The 14,827-nt window shown below is 40.7% G+C and overlaps 1 protein-coding gene across 1 annotated transcript in view; it reads right to left on the reverse strand.

The window, feature by feature from the left end:
• LOC131105184 (aldehyde dehydrogenase, mitochondrial-like) overlaps positions 1-14,618 on the reverse strand; it is a 40,105-nt gene extending 25,487 nt beyond the window's left edge. Inside the window, exons 1-2 of the mRNA XM_078790681.1 lie at positions 14,418-14,618; positions 10,456-10,560 (exon numbers count right to left, since the gene is read on the reverse strand). Of these exons, the coding sequence (XP_078646807.1) occupies positions 10,456-10,560; positions 14,418-14,534 (222 nt within the window). The 5' untranslated portion in view covers positions 14,535-14,618. The remainder of the gene's footprint in view (positions 1-10,455; positions 10,561-14,417) is intronic.
• Positions 14,619-14,827: the final 209 nt, after the last annotated feature.

Below are 14,827 nucleotides of genomic sequence, written 5' to 3' on the forward strand. Positions count from 1 at the left end.
CAATCAAAGTGTTACCAAAAGACATAGTAGTTGTGGGGGTGGGGGTGGCTGTATTATGAAATATTTCTTCTTCTATTGCCTTTTTAATTTGCTTTTAGGGCCATTCAACCTAATAGCTGCCAGTTGCATCCCCGAATATTAAAAGCATCCTTCATTAACAGCCTTTTTTTTTATTATTAAGCTGCACATTAATGTGCTGCACATTGATCTGGTTGCATAGTCATTACATAGAATTTTATAGAAAAAAATAGCATTGGTTGCCAAAATTAGACTTAACTATGAAATCTAATTATTTAAATCCAAAGTACAAAGTGGCAAGGGACAACTGTATTATACAGTTGAATACAGCCTATTATCTGTCAAAAAATATGTGTCACTTCCTGTCCGTATCACCGAAACACATTAACAGTAACATACACAAGTCCGGATCTTATTTATAATCGGTAATGGGAGTGTAAAGATAAGAGTGTGATACTATAGGGGTGTTATTTTATGTCAAGAGAGCTCTAACAATGTTTAAAAATGCATTTACAAGGTTGTAAAAAGGTCTACAAAAATATTCCATCTATAAATAATGAATCCTACTTCACAGAACCTCATATCATGGTCAGGTCTAGAACCTCCTTAGCCTCCCTGGTCTATTCAGGGGTTCTGAAGAGGAGGATCAGTCCGATAGTTGAATCTCAGATTCAGGAGGAGCAGTGTGATTTTTGTCCTGGTCGTGGAACTGTGGTCAGGTCTACACTCTCAGCAGGATCCTTGAGGGTGCACGGGAGTTTTCCAACCAGTATACATGTGTTTTGTGGACTTGGAGAAGGCATTCGACTGTGTTCCTCTGGGAATTCTGTGGGGAGTAATTCTTCTTTCCCTGTATGACCGGTGTCAGAGTTTGGTTCGCATTGCCGCAATAAGTCGGACTCCAGTGAGTGTTGGACTCCGCCAGGGCTGCCCTTCGTCACCCATTCTGTTTATTACTTTTATGGACAGAATATCTAGGGGCGGCCAGGGTGTTGAGGGGTTTTGGTTTGGTGCTTTGGTGGGTTGGGTCTCTGCTTTTTGCAGATGATGTGGTCCTGCTGGGACCTTCGACTCTCACTGGATCGCTTTGCAGCCAGGTGTGAAGCGGCCGGAATGAGTCCATGGTTCTTGCCCGGAAAAGGGTAGAGTGCCATATCCGGGTTGGGGACAAGATCCTTCCCCAAGTGGAGGAGTTTAAGTACCTTGGGGTCTTCTTCACGAGTGAGGGAAGGATGGAATGCAAGATCGACAGGCCAAATGGTGTGGCGTCTGCATTGATGCAGATTCTACATCAGTGATTTTCAACCTTTTTTGAGCCACGGCACGTTTTTTACATTGTAAAAATCTTGTGGCACACCACTAACCAAAAATGTTACAAAATGTCACGACCTCACACGTGCATCAATAAGTCTATGGGAGGAACAAGGTAGGTGTTGCCACACGGACCAATATTACATTGCTCTGCCAGTCTTTACACCACAGACACTCCACAGTAGCCACGTTTTTACATCACCACTTTTTCTCTTTCCGAATGACCTTTCGGGAAACAATGGTATCCATGGAAAGGAATATTCCAATCTCTTGTCTACATGCGCCGTGAAAATCAACCAGAATAGTCAATAGGGCATGCCCAGTAAAACGTAAACATCAACATCACGTGATACCGGCTTCCCCGAGTTTTTCTTTCACTTGTTGGAATAACTCCGTATTGCCAGTTTTTCGTCTGTCCAGTCTTGAAATTTAGTTTGAATCAAAAACAAACTTTGCTTAGTCCAGTGCCGATTGCTGGCCTCCATTTTTAAAAGTGAAGAACGTCTGGATCTGCGTGTTACGTCATATCTGAGCATGCGCTGAAAGAACGCACCCGGGATCAATTTAAACAGGAAAAGATCAAAATCAATCTTGCTAATATTTTATAATTAAACTCAGGACATGTTTTATATAGATATATATTTTCTTTTTTAATAAAACTGAACTTGTGAATGACGTATAGAAGGGTTTAGATTCTGTTTCACAGATGGCGGTCATGCATACGAAAGCTGCTTGCCAACCGCCAATAAACAACAGAAGAAGAAAAACACCACGAAGAAGAAGGCACCCTGACAACTTTCCGTTTGAGCGGGTACAAGATACCTCAATCAGATTGGTTAAAGGAATATTCCATCCCTGTTTAATTCTTTCCGTTTGAGCAAATAAACCAAATGCAATTGGAATATTTGGGTCCATGTATACTATTGACATAATGGCTATTGACATAATATTTGCAAATGATGATTAATAAATGTTAATTATAAAAAGTGATATTGGATAATTCCTCACGGCACACCTGACGGTTTGAAAATCACTGCTCTACGTCGATTCTTTGTGGTGAAGAGAGAGGTAATCCGAAAGGTAAAGCTCTCAATTTACCGGTCGATCTACATTACTTTTTTTTTTTTTTCGTCCCGTCCAGCCATTGGGGCAGATAGTATTGTTGATCTAAATGCCCTTACATGCTAAACAGATTTGCTCTGTGTCAGGAAAGGTGTTGGCTACAACTTCCCTGTACCATGAAATTTTATTTGCCGTTATTTGATGTTTTTTTATGCGCATTTGGAGCGACCGGACCGGAGCAAGAAGAAGAACAGAAAAGAAGAAGAGAAAGGTAGGGTGGGGGGGGGGGGCAGTAGAGAGAGAGACAAAAACAGCAGCAACAAGAATTCCCATAACAACAACAGTGACAAACAAAACAGTTAAATGTCAATGATGGCTAAGGGTCACAATGGAGATGATATCAGTGAAATGAAACAGTCCAACTTACCAGTAGCAATAGTAACAATGAGGACATGAACCGTGATAGTAAACATAATTACAGCAATACAGTTACAGTAATTAAAATCTCACTGCTTGACATCATTATTACTGTAATAATAGCATACCAATAGCATATAGACATCAAGGATAAGATGGTAGATTGTGTAGAGAAGCACCCATGTGCTGTGAGTGGCCATTTGGAGGTGTGTACTTCTGTGTACCGAAGGGAGAGAAGCAGGTAATGCCCCACCCCAGCACCGCACCTCCCCACCCAGAGCCTAAGCTGCACAAACGTGACCCCCCCTCCCGCATGAGCTTACCAGGCGCCCCACCCGGGAAACAGCCACAGCCAGAGTGGGACACACTCAGCCCTTTGAGAATTAGATTAAGAGATTAGTTTAAGAGATTAATTATTGGAGCCCATATAGATTGAAATTCTGACAGTTGTTCTTTGGATTCAGCAGACATTCTCTCAGTTGCTATATGATCTAACAGAAGATTTTTGTAAAAGGCTATGTTCAGTTTTTTTGGGGATTTCCAATTGATAAGAATGGTTTTCTTGGCAATGCTTAACACTGTGATGAGGAGTTGTGTGTGATTTGTTTCTACGTTGACTGTAGAAAGATCGCCCAACAAACATAATACAGGTGAGGAAGGAATAGAGGTCCCAAGTGCCAAAGAAAGGTCTTCGCACACTGCTTGCCAGAAATTACTAATGGGGGCACAAGCCCACATGGAGTGTAAATAATCATCTACTACATGATCTGGGCAGTGTACACAGATGTTAGAGTCGGTTAGCCCCATTTTAAACATTCTCTGCCCTGTGTAGTGTGCTCTATGTAGGGTTTTGAACTGAACCAACTGTAGGTTGGGATTTTTTATTAAACGGGACGAATTAAGGCATATTTGCTTCCAGAACTCAGGGTCACAGCTTGTAGATAAATCTAGGTTCCATTTGGAGACTGGAACCCCAACGGTGTTGTCACACTTTGACAAAAGAATGTACAACTTGGATAATGTTTGGGGAGCGGATACGTTTAAGAATTGGTCAATGGTGGGATAACTTTCCCAAGATATGTTACGAAACCTATCTCTAATTATGGATTTAATTTGTGAGTATTCAAGAAATGTATTCTGGCTTAACCCATACTGTGTAACAAGGTAAACTTCCCCCCCTTATGATATTTTCCAAGCAACTTATTCCTTTGTCATGCCATGTTGTAAAATCCAAGTTTTTTTTTTAAGCAATATATCAGGGTTATTCCAGATCGGAGTGTACTGGCAAGGATTGAGCGAGGACCTAGTTATTTTTAAAAATTCCCACCAAGCTGTCAGAGTGGTTTTAATATTTATACTTTTAAAACAATCGTGTTTCCTAAGGATTTGACTTATGAAAGGTAAGTTAAAGATGGGGATTTCTTGGCTAAATGATTGTTCAATGTCTAGCCATAACTGATCCAAGGGGTTAGGTTTTATCCATTTTAAGATATACTGTAGCCTATTTGCCAGGAAGTAATTGGAGAAATTTGGCAGTTCTAAGCCCCCACATTCTTTAGATTTTTCCAAAGAAATGTATTTATATATGAATCTAATGACTTAAACCAAGTTATAGATGGTTTGGTTGGGATCATAGAGAACAGATAATTGATCCTTGGTAATATCATCATTTTCACAGTGGATACTCTGCCCATAAGCGAGATCGGCAAAGTTCTCCAACGTTCAAGATCATCCTCAATCGATTTCAACAGTGGGGTACAATTCAAGCTGATCAGGTCTGACAGATTGGAGGAAATGTTGATGCCCAAATACCTGATATTCCCTGAACGCAGTGGTATAGAGGGGGTGCTCTGGAAAACGAAATTAATGGGCAATACTATGGATTTAGACCAGTTAATAGAGTAGTCCGAAAAGGTGCTAAAGTTATTGATGAGTGTGATAGCTTGGTGAAGTGAGGAGTGTGAGTTTTTTAGGAAGAGTAACACATCATCAGCATAAAGGCTTATCTTATGATGAACATTTGTTGTGTGGATCCCTTTAATATTTACATGTTGTCGAATTGCAGCTGCAAGAGGTTCAATGAAGATAGCAAACAATGAGGGGGAGAGTGGACAACCTTGCCTAGTACCTCTTTGTAAAGTGAGAGAGATAGAATCTGGAGAGATCAGATTATTGGTTCGAACGGAGGCCTTTGGGGTGCTATATAATATTTGGATCCACGTTCTAAATGAGTCTCCAAAGCCAAATTTCTGTAGGGTTGCAAAGAGAAATTTCCAGTTAACTCTGTCGAATGCTTTTTCAGCGTCTAGTGAGACGATTGTGGTTTCCAAACTATGGATGATAGAGTGATCAATCAGATTGGTTAAGCGGCGTACATTGCTAACTGAGTGTCTCCCCTTGATGAATCCTGATTGATCGGGATGTATTATATGAGGGGTAACTTTTTCCAGTCTTCTAGCTAATACTTTGCATATTATTTTAAGATCCGCATTAATAAGTGAAATTGGACGATAACTGGAAGGTAATGTTGGGTCCTTTTCTGATTTTAGCAAGAGACTGATTGTAGCAGAGTTCATATTTGGGGGTAGGCGTGCATTTTCTTTTATTTCCTGAACCATTTTAAAAAATACTGGGGCTAGCAATGACCAGAATGTTTTATAAAATTCGGCAGGGAACCCATCCGGTCCTGGTGCCTTGTTATTTGGCATTTGCTGTAGAGCATCATAAAGATCTGTTAGTGAAATGGGTAAGTCCAGGGTTGTCACCTGATTTTTTTCCAATTTTGGTAATTCTATGGTGCTAAGAAATGTTTCAATGTCTGGAACAGAAGGGTTAATCTGAGGTGTGTATAGTCTTTTATAAAAGTCCCTAAAGACTGAATTAATTTCCTCCGGAAGGTGAGTGATGTTACCTTCTGAGTTTCTAATGGAGGAGATAGAGTTTTTTTCTTTATTAAGTTTTAGTTGGTCAGCTAAGTATTTTCCAGATTTATTGGCATGTTCAAACTTCTCCAAACGTAGTCTTTGTAATTGGAACTGAATTTTCTTATCAGTAATTTCTTTTAAATCTAATTTCAATTTTATAAGATTATTCAGAGTATTCTCATCCTGTGAATCTGCATAAGCGGTTTCAAGGAGTTTGATTTTTTCCTCCAATTCCAATTCCAATAATCTTTCTTTCTTTTTCTTATATGATGAGTAGGAGATAATTTTCCCGCGCATTACTACTTTTGCTGTCTCCCAGAGAACACAAGCAGAGGTTTCCGGTTGGTCATTAAAATCTAAAAACATTGTCCACTCTCTCTCAAAGTCCTTTAAAAAGTCTGGGTCTTTAAGCAATGATGTATTAAATCTCCAGCATTTAGTAGGTGTACTTGTGGTTTGGTTAGTAAGAAAGAGAGAGACTGGTGCGTGATCACTAATAATGATAGGGTGTATGTGAATATTTGATATGTCAGATAAGATTGAGCTACTTGTTAAGAAGTAGTCAATTCGGGAGTACGTGTGGTGCACTGGTGAGAAATACGTATATTCTCTGTGAGTAGGGTGATAAGAGCGCCAAGCATCACAAAGACCAAAATCAGTCATATATTTTTTCAGTGTTGTTATTGATTGAGACTCACGATGTCCCCCAGCTGGGCTTGACCTATGTATATCTGGATTAAATACCAAGTTGAAGTCCCCTCCCAAGATCAAGCTTGAATCCAGGTGTGCAGAGAGAGAAGAAAAAAAGGTGTGAAAGAAAGAGGGGTCATCAACATTAGGACCATATATGTTGGCAATGCAAAATTTAACATTGTCCACAGATATGTTAATTATTATATATCTACCTTCTATGTCTATAGTATTGTTGAGCAGTGTAAAATTGACCCTCCGGCTAATTAAAATGGCTACGCCCCTCTGTTTGGAGTTGTAGTTTGCTAAGTATATGTGTGGAAACTGTGGTGAGTGAAATGTGTGGGCAGCTGCTTTGGAGATGTGAGTCTCTTGCAATAAGACAATGTCTGCTTGGATATTCTTTAGATGGTTAAACATTTTTGGTCTTTTTTCTCGAGACCCGACTCCCCTGACATTCCAAGTGACAAATTGCAGTGAGGACATCCTAGACTAGCTTATGGTGATATGTGTGTGTGTATATACGTACAGTGCATCCGGAAAGTATTCACAGCGCTTCACTTTTTCTACATTTTGTCATGTTACAGCCTCATTCCAAACTGTATTAAATTAATCTCTTACCTCAAAATTCTACACAAAATACTCCATTATGACAATGGCAAAAAAGGTTTTTTTGACATGTTTTGAATTGATTAAAAATAGAAAACAAAAAAATCACATTTACATAAGTATTCACAGCCTTTGCTTAATACTTTGTTGATCCACCTTTGGCAGCAATTACAGCCGCAAGTCTTTTTGAATATGATCCCACAAGTTTAGCACACCTATCTTTTTTAGTTTTGCCCATTCTTCTTTGCAATAAGTCTCAAGCTCCATCAGGTTGGATGGGAGACGTCTGTGCACAGCCATTTTCAGATCTCTCCAGAGATGTTCGATCGGATTTAAGTCTGGACTCTGGCTGGGCCACTCCAGGACATTCACGGAGTGGTTCTGAAGCCAATCTTTTGAGATCTTGGCTGTGTGCTAATGTCTACTGTCTATATGGTCAAGGTACATGACCAGTCTACTGAGGTCAAGAGCGCTCTGGAGCAGGTTTTCATCCAGGATATCTCTATATATTGCTGCATTCATTTTTCCTTCTATCCTGACTAGTCTGCCAGTTCCTGCTGCTGAAAAACATCCCCACAGCATGATGCTGCCACCACCATGCTTCACTGTAGGGATGGTATTGGCCTGGTGATGAGCAGTGCCTGGTTTCCTCCAAACATGGCGCCTGGCATTCACACCAAAGAGTTCAATCTTTGTCTCATCAGACCAGAGAATTTTGTTTCTCATGGTCTGAGAGTCATTCAGGTGCTTTTTGGCAAATTCCAGACGGGCTGCCATGTTCCTTTTACTAAGGAGTGGCTTTCGTCTGGCCACTCTACCATACAGGCCTGATTGGTGGATTGCTGCAGAGATGGTTGTCCTTCTGGAAGGCTCTCCTCTCTCCACAGAGGAACGCTGGAGCTCTGACAGAGTGACCATCGGGGCCTTGGTCACCTCCCTGACTAAGGCCCTTCTTCCCCGATCGCTCAGTTTAGAAGGCCGGCCAGCTCTAGGAAGAGTCCTGGTGGTTCCAAACGTCTTCCATTTACCAATAATGGAGGCCACTGTGCTCATTGGGACCTTCAAAGCAGCAGAAATTTTTCTGTATCCTTCCCCAGATTTGTGCCTCAAGACAATCCTGTCTCGCAGGTCTACAGACAGTTCTTTTGACTTCATGCTTGGTGTTTGTGCTCTGACATGCACAGTCAACTGTGGGACCTTATATAGACAGTTATTATATTTCCAAATCATGTCCAATCAACTGAATTTACTGCAGGTGGACTCCAATTAAGCTGTAGAAAGATCTCAAGGATGATCAGTGGAAAAAAGATGCACCTGAGCTCAATTTTGAGCTTCATGGCAAAGGCTGTGAATACTTATGTAAATGTGATTTTTTTGTTTTCTATTTTTAATTAATTCAAAAAAGTAAAAAAAAAAACTTTTTCACATTGTCATAATGGAGTATTTTGTGTAGAATTTTGAGGTAAGAGATTAATTTAATTCAGTTTGGAATGAGGCTGTAACATGACAAAATGTAGAAAAAGTGAAGCGCTGTGAATACTTTCCAGATGCACTGTATGTGCAAGTGTGAAGTATATGTGCCTGTAGGTAATGTAAGCATATACATTTAAATATATGCTTAAAGTGCACATGGGCATATTATAATGTAGTCCTCCTGATCTGACTAGTGAAGGTGTAATGTTGGTGTACGCATGTGTGAGATATGCCTGTGTGTAAGTGGCAGTGTTGTAGGTTTATGTGTCAGATGTACAGTACGAGCCACCTGTGTACATGGATGTGTGTCTTTATGTACAATGTTTGTATTTGCGGGTTTGTGATTATGTGAGTGTGTGTGAACTGTATAGACATTCTGGTGCAGAAAACAGACAAGTGACAAACAGGAATATAAGTGAGTGAAAGAGGGGAAAGACAGTGAGAAAGTGTGCAAGATAGGGAGGAAAGGAATGAGGTGACATGCAAGGGAGAAAAATGGGGGGTAATTTGAAGGCAGAGTGCAGGCGTTAACGAGGATGAGCGCGTTATAATATACGAACCTTTATCATGTTGCTATGAAAAAGTAGGATGTTACCTTACCTTACCAAGCACATTCAGTTACCATGTTAGAATGATTAATACAGCCACGGTGTAATTTCACGATTGCGGTATAGCTGTCCATTAACAAAGAGTTTGTCCACTGTGATGACAGCTCGGCACCCCTCGTTGATGAACTTTTTTCGGATAGGGAACAGGCGACGGCGTCTGTCGAGGATCTCCCTTGGGAACTGGTCGTTCACGCTGAAGTCCGTCCCCTTCAGCTCTCAGCCTCGGCCTTTCACCTGCTCCTTCTGCTTGAAGTGTTCAAATTTTGCCACGATGGGTCTCGGCCTTCTATTTTCTGGCTTCTTGGCTCCCAGGCGGTGGACGCGATGGAAGGTGACGTCCCCGATGACGTCAGCTGGGAGCTTGAGCCGTTGCACCATGAAGGCCCTCACGGATTCTTCCGGGTCTTCCTCAGATTTCTCCGGAATTCCTGCAAAGACGAGGTTGTCCCTCATGCTTCGAGCCTGAAGGTCCAAGATCGTTTCCTTCATGGACTTGTTTTCCTGGCGGAGTTGTGAAACTCCGTCGGTGAGGGACTTCACCGATTCGCGGAGGGTTGCGTTCTCTGTCACCAAGGAGATTATTTGTTTTTGGTCGATCTACATTCATACCCTCACCAGTGGTCATGACTTTTGGGTAGTGACCGAAAGGACAATATGGCGGATACAAGCGTCCAAAATTAGTTTCTTCACAGGGTGGCTGGGCTCTCCCTTAGAGTTAAGGTGAGAAGCGCTGTCATCCGGGAGGGACTCGGAGTAAAACCGCTACTCCTTCGCATTGAGAGGATCCAGATGAGGTGACTTGGGCATCTTGGTTAGGATGCCTCCTGGACGTCTCCCTGGGGAGATGTTCAGGGCATGTCCAACCGGTAGCAGACCTCGAGGAAGACCCAGGACACGTTGGAGAGACTATGTCTCTACTACTACTACTAGTACGCCTCGGGCTCCGCCGGGAGGAGCTGGATGAAGTGGCCGGGGAGAGGGAAGTCTGGGCCTCCCTGCTGAGGCTGCTGCCCCCACAGCCCGACCTCGGATAAGCGGTAGAAGATGGATGGATGGATGAAACCATTTTAATGCCATAAACAAGGGACTGAGAAACAAACAACTTCAAGTTTTTTTTTCTGCCAATGATTGAAGCTTAAACTTTACAATTTCCGTGTCCTTTTTGTGAAATTGAGAAGAATCACACTCACCTTTATTTTAAATCCGTGAAAAAGTGAACATGGTAAGGGGGTGCAGAACATGTGATGTCGGGTGAAAATGCGTGCTGCATTTTGTACTTGGAACCCCGTTTTCTAGTTTCAGGTGACGAGTGCATGTGAACGAAAGAGCAAATCTGTGTTTACCTCACTGGCCTCAGCCACGTGACATATGACCTCTCCTGTTGCCGGGTTGACAGTGGGGAAGGTTTTTCCACTTGCTGCATCCTGCCATTGGTTGTTGATGAACAGCTACAAACAGAAAGGAAGAAAAACTCAATGGATTACACTTCATTTACTCATCCATTTCTTTCCTCCCAATTATCCTGCTCTCCCAAACCGGAATCAATTGCTAAGTATTAAAAAAAATGATAAAATATACAGCCATCCCTTGCCACTTCCCGCCACAAATTTGGCAGCTTCACATCTTCCAAGTCTACGTATTTTTTTGCTGATAATAAGCATTTAAGCATAAAAATGGCAAAATGAAATAAAAACACAAATATATAAGGCATTGAAAGAGGTTGTGATGTAATGCAGTATTGTACACTGGTCACCACGTGTCAGTAATGCTACAGTAATGCTGGTGGAGACACACAAGCACCAGACCTGATCATCCAGAACAGGTTTTATTCCAGGTTTGAACTATTTCACAAAAGGCAGAATTCCTGTCCTTTCTTTTTCTCTATTTAAGCATAGCTTAGAAAACCTTTCTACCACCTTCTAAATATCCATGTTAACATTATTAGAGCCCCCTCAACATGAAATAACACCCCTATAGTCGCCTTTATACTCCTATTACCCAATATAATACACATAAGACATAGAAAACCTTTTTACCACCTTTTAAATATACATGTTAACATTACTAGAGCCCTCTCAACATGAAATAACACCCCTATAGTCGGCATTATACTCCTATTACCCAATATAATACACGTAAGACATAGAAAACCTTTTTACCACCTTCTAAATATACATGTTAACATTATTAGAGCCCTCTCAACATGCAATAACACCCCTATAGTCGCCTTTATACTTCTATTACCCACTAGAGTAGACATAATAAGACATTAAATAGACTTATTATTGTGTAGCTGTAAATGTGTTACAGTACTAGGGGAGATGTTTTTCCCATAATCAGAGTAACCCAACATTAGAGTAACATTACTGACACGTAGTGACCAGTGTACAAATGTACATGTCTTTGAATGCATCTTCTGAATTCCTTATTTTAGTTGTACATATTAGCGGTGCATGATAATTATCAGGTCATGAGGAAACGCCATACTGATAAATATCGATAAATCTGGCAACATTAAAAATGGCACCAATAAGCGACAATTAAAAAAAATACATTCCAGTGATGTGATTCCGGTACTGTGTGGGTGAGCAAGTCAAGCGCTCTCTTTTCCTCCTAACGACCTGCCGTAACTTCCCCTGAGTTCACATTAGTTGTGAACTTTAATTGGTACTGAAAAATATAGTAATGCACTTTAAGATTAAATGAGACTTTTAAAGAAAGGGATTTTTAAACCACTTACACATACGCATATAAAATCTAAATGTAATCCCTGCTTACACCTTACAAACTAAGGAGAGCAGCATTTTAAAGGTGTTAGTCTAGTCTGGACTTGTATTTGTTCCTGAAACTTGGCATCTTTTGGCCTGTACAAGTGCATCAACACCAGGTGTCATGTCCTGACTAGCTGTCACTTTCAGAATGTCATTTAAGTGCTTGTTTGTGAGCCTTGAACGAATTTTTGTTTTATTGATATTCATCACTGAGAAAATTTGTTCACAAAGGTAGGTTGTCCCAAACATGCACAAAATTTTAGCAGCCAGGGCTGTTAATTTGGGGTACCCTGGTGGTAGATACTGATAAAATCTGTCCAGACCTACAGAGGCAAATTTGCCCTTCAAATCTGCATCACACTGCAAATCAATTATCTCTAGCTGAATTTCGACCGGCAGATCAGAAGCTTTAACTGTGAAAGGTGAGCGAAAAACTGAAAATTCTGTCTTCGGTAGTTAGGTAGCTGGCTTTTACCGCTGCTTCACTGACTTCTCGGCTCTTGATGAAAGTTGACTGCTGTTTCCTCAGACCCGCCAGCAATTCGTTAATCTTATCTCTTCTCAGTTGTCCTTGCAAGCCGTCATATTTTTCGCTGTGATGAGTCTCGTAGTGGCGTCGAATATTATATTCCTTCAATACCGAAACTTGTTGCAAACACACCAAGCACAAAGGTTTTCCGTGCATCTCTGTAAATAAATAAGACGTGGTCCATTTTTCTTTGAAAATTCTACACTCCTTATCTACTTTTCTCCGTTTGGATAACGACATTTTGGCTAATGAGGGTGTAGCGGAGAGGTAGAGACCAAGGTATTAACAACGTAGTAACAAGCAGCAGATGGCGCATTGATACCGTCTGCTGTTTTCAGTCTGTCTCAGTGATGCGGCTTGTCTTCTACTCTGATGGAAAGAGTGCGCCCCTTAGCGGATAATCCATGAATTGCAGCGAATTAAAAATATTAATTCCATGTCTTTTATGCATTTTTTCCACTTTCAAATTATCCTGCGGGCCTGATCGAACCTCCTTGGGGGCCGGTTCCGGCCCGCGGGCCGTATGTTTGACACCCCTGATTTAGATGCAGACCACTGTATGTGGAACTTTGTGTTGGCTGTGATGAACACTTCGTACATTGTTTTTCTGTGAAAAATAAAAAAATACATTTGTGTAATTTTGTTTTCTGAGTAAAAAAAAATACAAAAAAACAAAAAACAATTCTAAAATATTTAGCAAGAAGTGTCACACTGTCATGAGGAATATTATGTAATCACAGTGTTTTACACTGAGCACATCAGTGTATAAATGTTTTTTGTGTGCGTCATTTGGAGACAAAACACCATTTTGAGAAGAATGAAGGCTGTTTTGGATGTAAAGTTTCATTTTGCAGGAGAATTGAGGGGTTTTCAGAAATGTGTGAGGGATTTTTTTAATTGTGTGTAGAGTTCTGAGAATATGAGGCATCCTTTCGGAAAATGTGTTTAAACTAGGGGTCGCAAACTCAATTTACTTGGGGGCCACTGGAGCTAGGGTCTGGGCGAGACTGGACCGCATCAGGTTTTCCAAAAAAAAATTAAAAAAAACGCATTTATTAAAAACAGAAAAATGAATAAACTTAAATATAACTAAAGCTCTGATAAAACATTCCACTGTTCTCAAATATCTTACTTTTTATTTTTCTACACAAAATAAGATGAAAAATAAATAAAAAATCAAGAATAAAGAAAATCAATCAATCGGTAATAAATAAATATAATAATAATAATAAAACGGCAAATAATAAAAACTTAAGAAACCACATATAGTTGGTGGGTAGACAAATTATTTTTTTCAGATTAAAATGAACAAAGCATTATTAGAGCCCTGTAGACATGACAAAACACGACTATAGTCACATTTATACTCTTTTTATTTACAACATATTGCACAACTGCAGGGTCTTGAGACACATGCTAACTCGCAAACTAGAGAGCTAGCGACCTAAACGGTAGCCTTCAAGTTATTTCCTTTAAACTTAATTAGCCAAAAACTTACCACTTCCACACGGATAGGGAGGATACCTATTAACAGTTATTTAACCTTTAACATGAACATTAATCAAACGTAATATTTTTTTCTGGGTACATGATACCATACAGCATCCATATCAAACTTGCCTAAAACTAGTGTCCTGCGGGCCACATTTGGACCGCGGGCCGCGTGTTTGAGACCCCTGGTTTAAACAATCGAGAAAAAATGTAAACCACATTCGCCAGCTGTCACGCGCACTTTGGCCAATCACAACCGTGAAAAAACAACCACAGACGACTTGGTCCCGCATTATAACGTATCTGTCCATCTGTGTAGTGATTTATTAGATGAGCAATGAAGTCTACGTTTTATAAAACTGATGTTATATAAAATCAAAGTTGACTTTCCCGTGTGTTATGAATGCACGCGCATCTGGCACCGACATACGGAAGTTAATGGCCTCACGATGTGTTGTTAAATGAGGTTTAGTCTCTCCACGGAGGCCATTTGTCGAGTGGGTAGCTACCGTACCTTGTTGAAGCGGACCTCCGGCTGGGTGTTCGGTGCGGGTATGGCGGCGGCCGAGTAGCGGCATACCGACACAGCATTCAGCCGTGGCAGAGTCCTCGATATGAGAGCACGGATCATGACGACTAGCCAACCTGCCGTGGAGCCTCGATGGCGCAAGTGAACGACTGAGTTGTGGACTTGCTGTGGACGCTAATCCCGTTTGCCCCGCCCCCTTTCTCCGGCGCCTTCTCCCGACCGAACTGTGACCTTTGGACGAGACTTTCACACTGAAGTCCCGGTATATTTTATTTTCATTATTTTTTTTTATTTTAATTTCCTTTCATTTGTTGATCATGATTGTAACCATAATAAAATAAAAGACAAACATTTTAGGTAAATTTAATTTAGGCAATATTAAATTCATTTATTCA

This window comes from Doryrhamphus excisus, linkage group LG5 (assembly GCF_037039965.1).
Source record: "Doryrhamphus excisus strain RoL-2023G ecotype Guam linkage group LG5, RoL_Dexc_Guam_v1.1, whole genome shotgun sequence".
In the NCBI taxonomy this organism is placed as follows: domain Eukaryota; kingdom Metazoa; phylum Chordata; class Actinopteri; order Syngnathiformes; family Syngnathidae; genus Doryrhamphus; species Doryrhamphus excisus.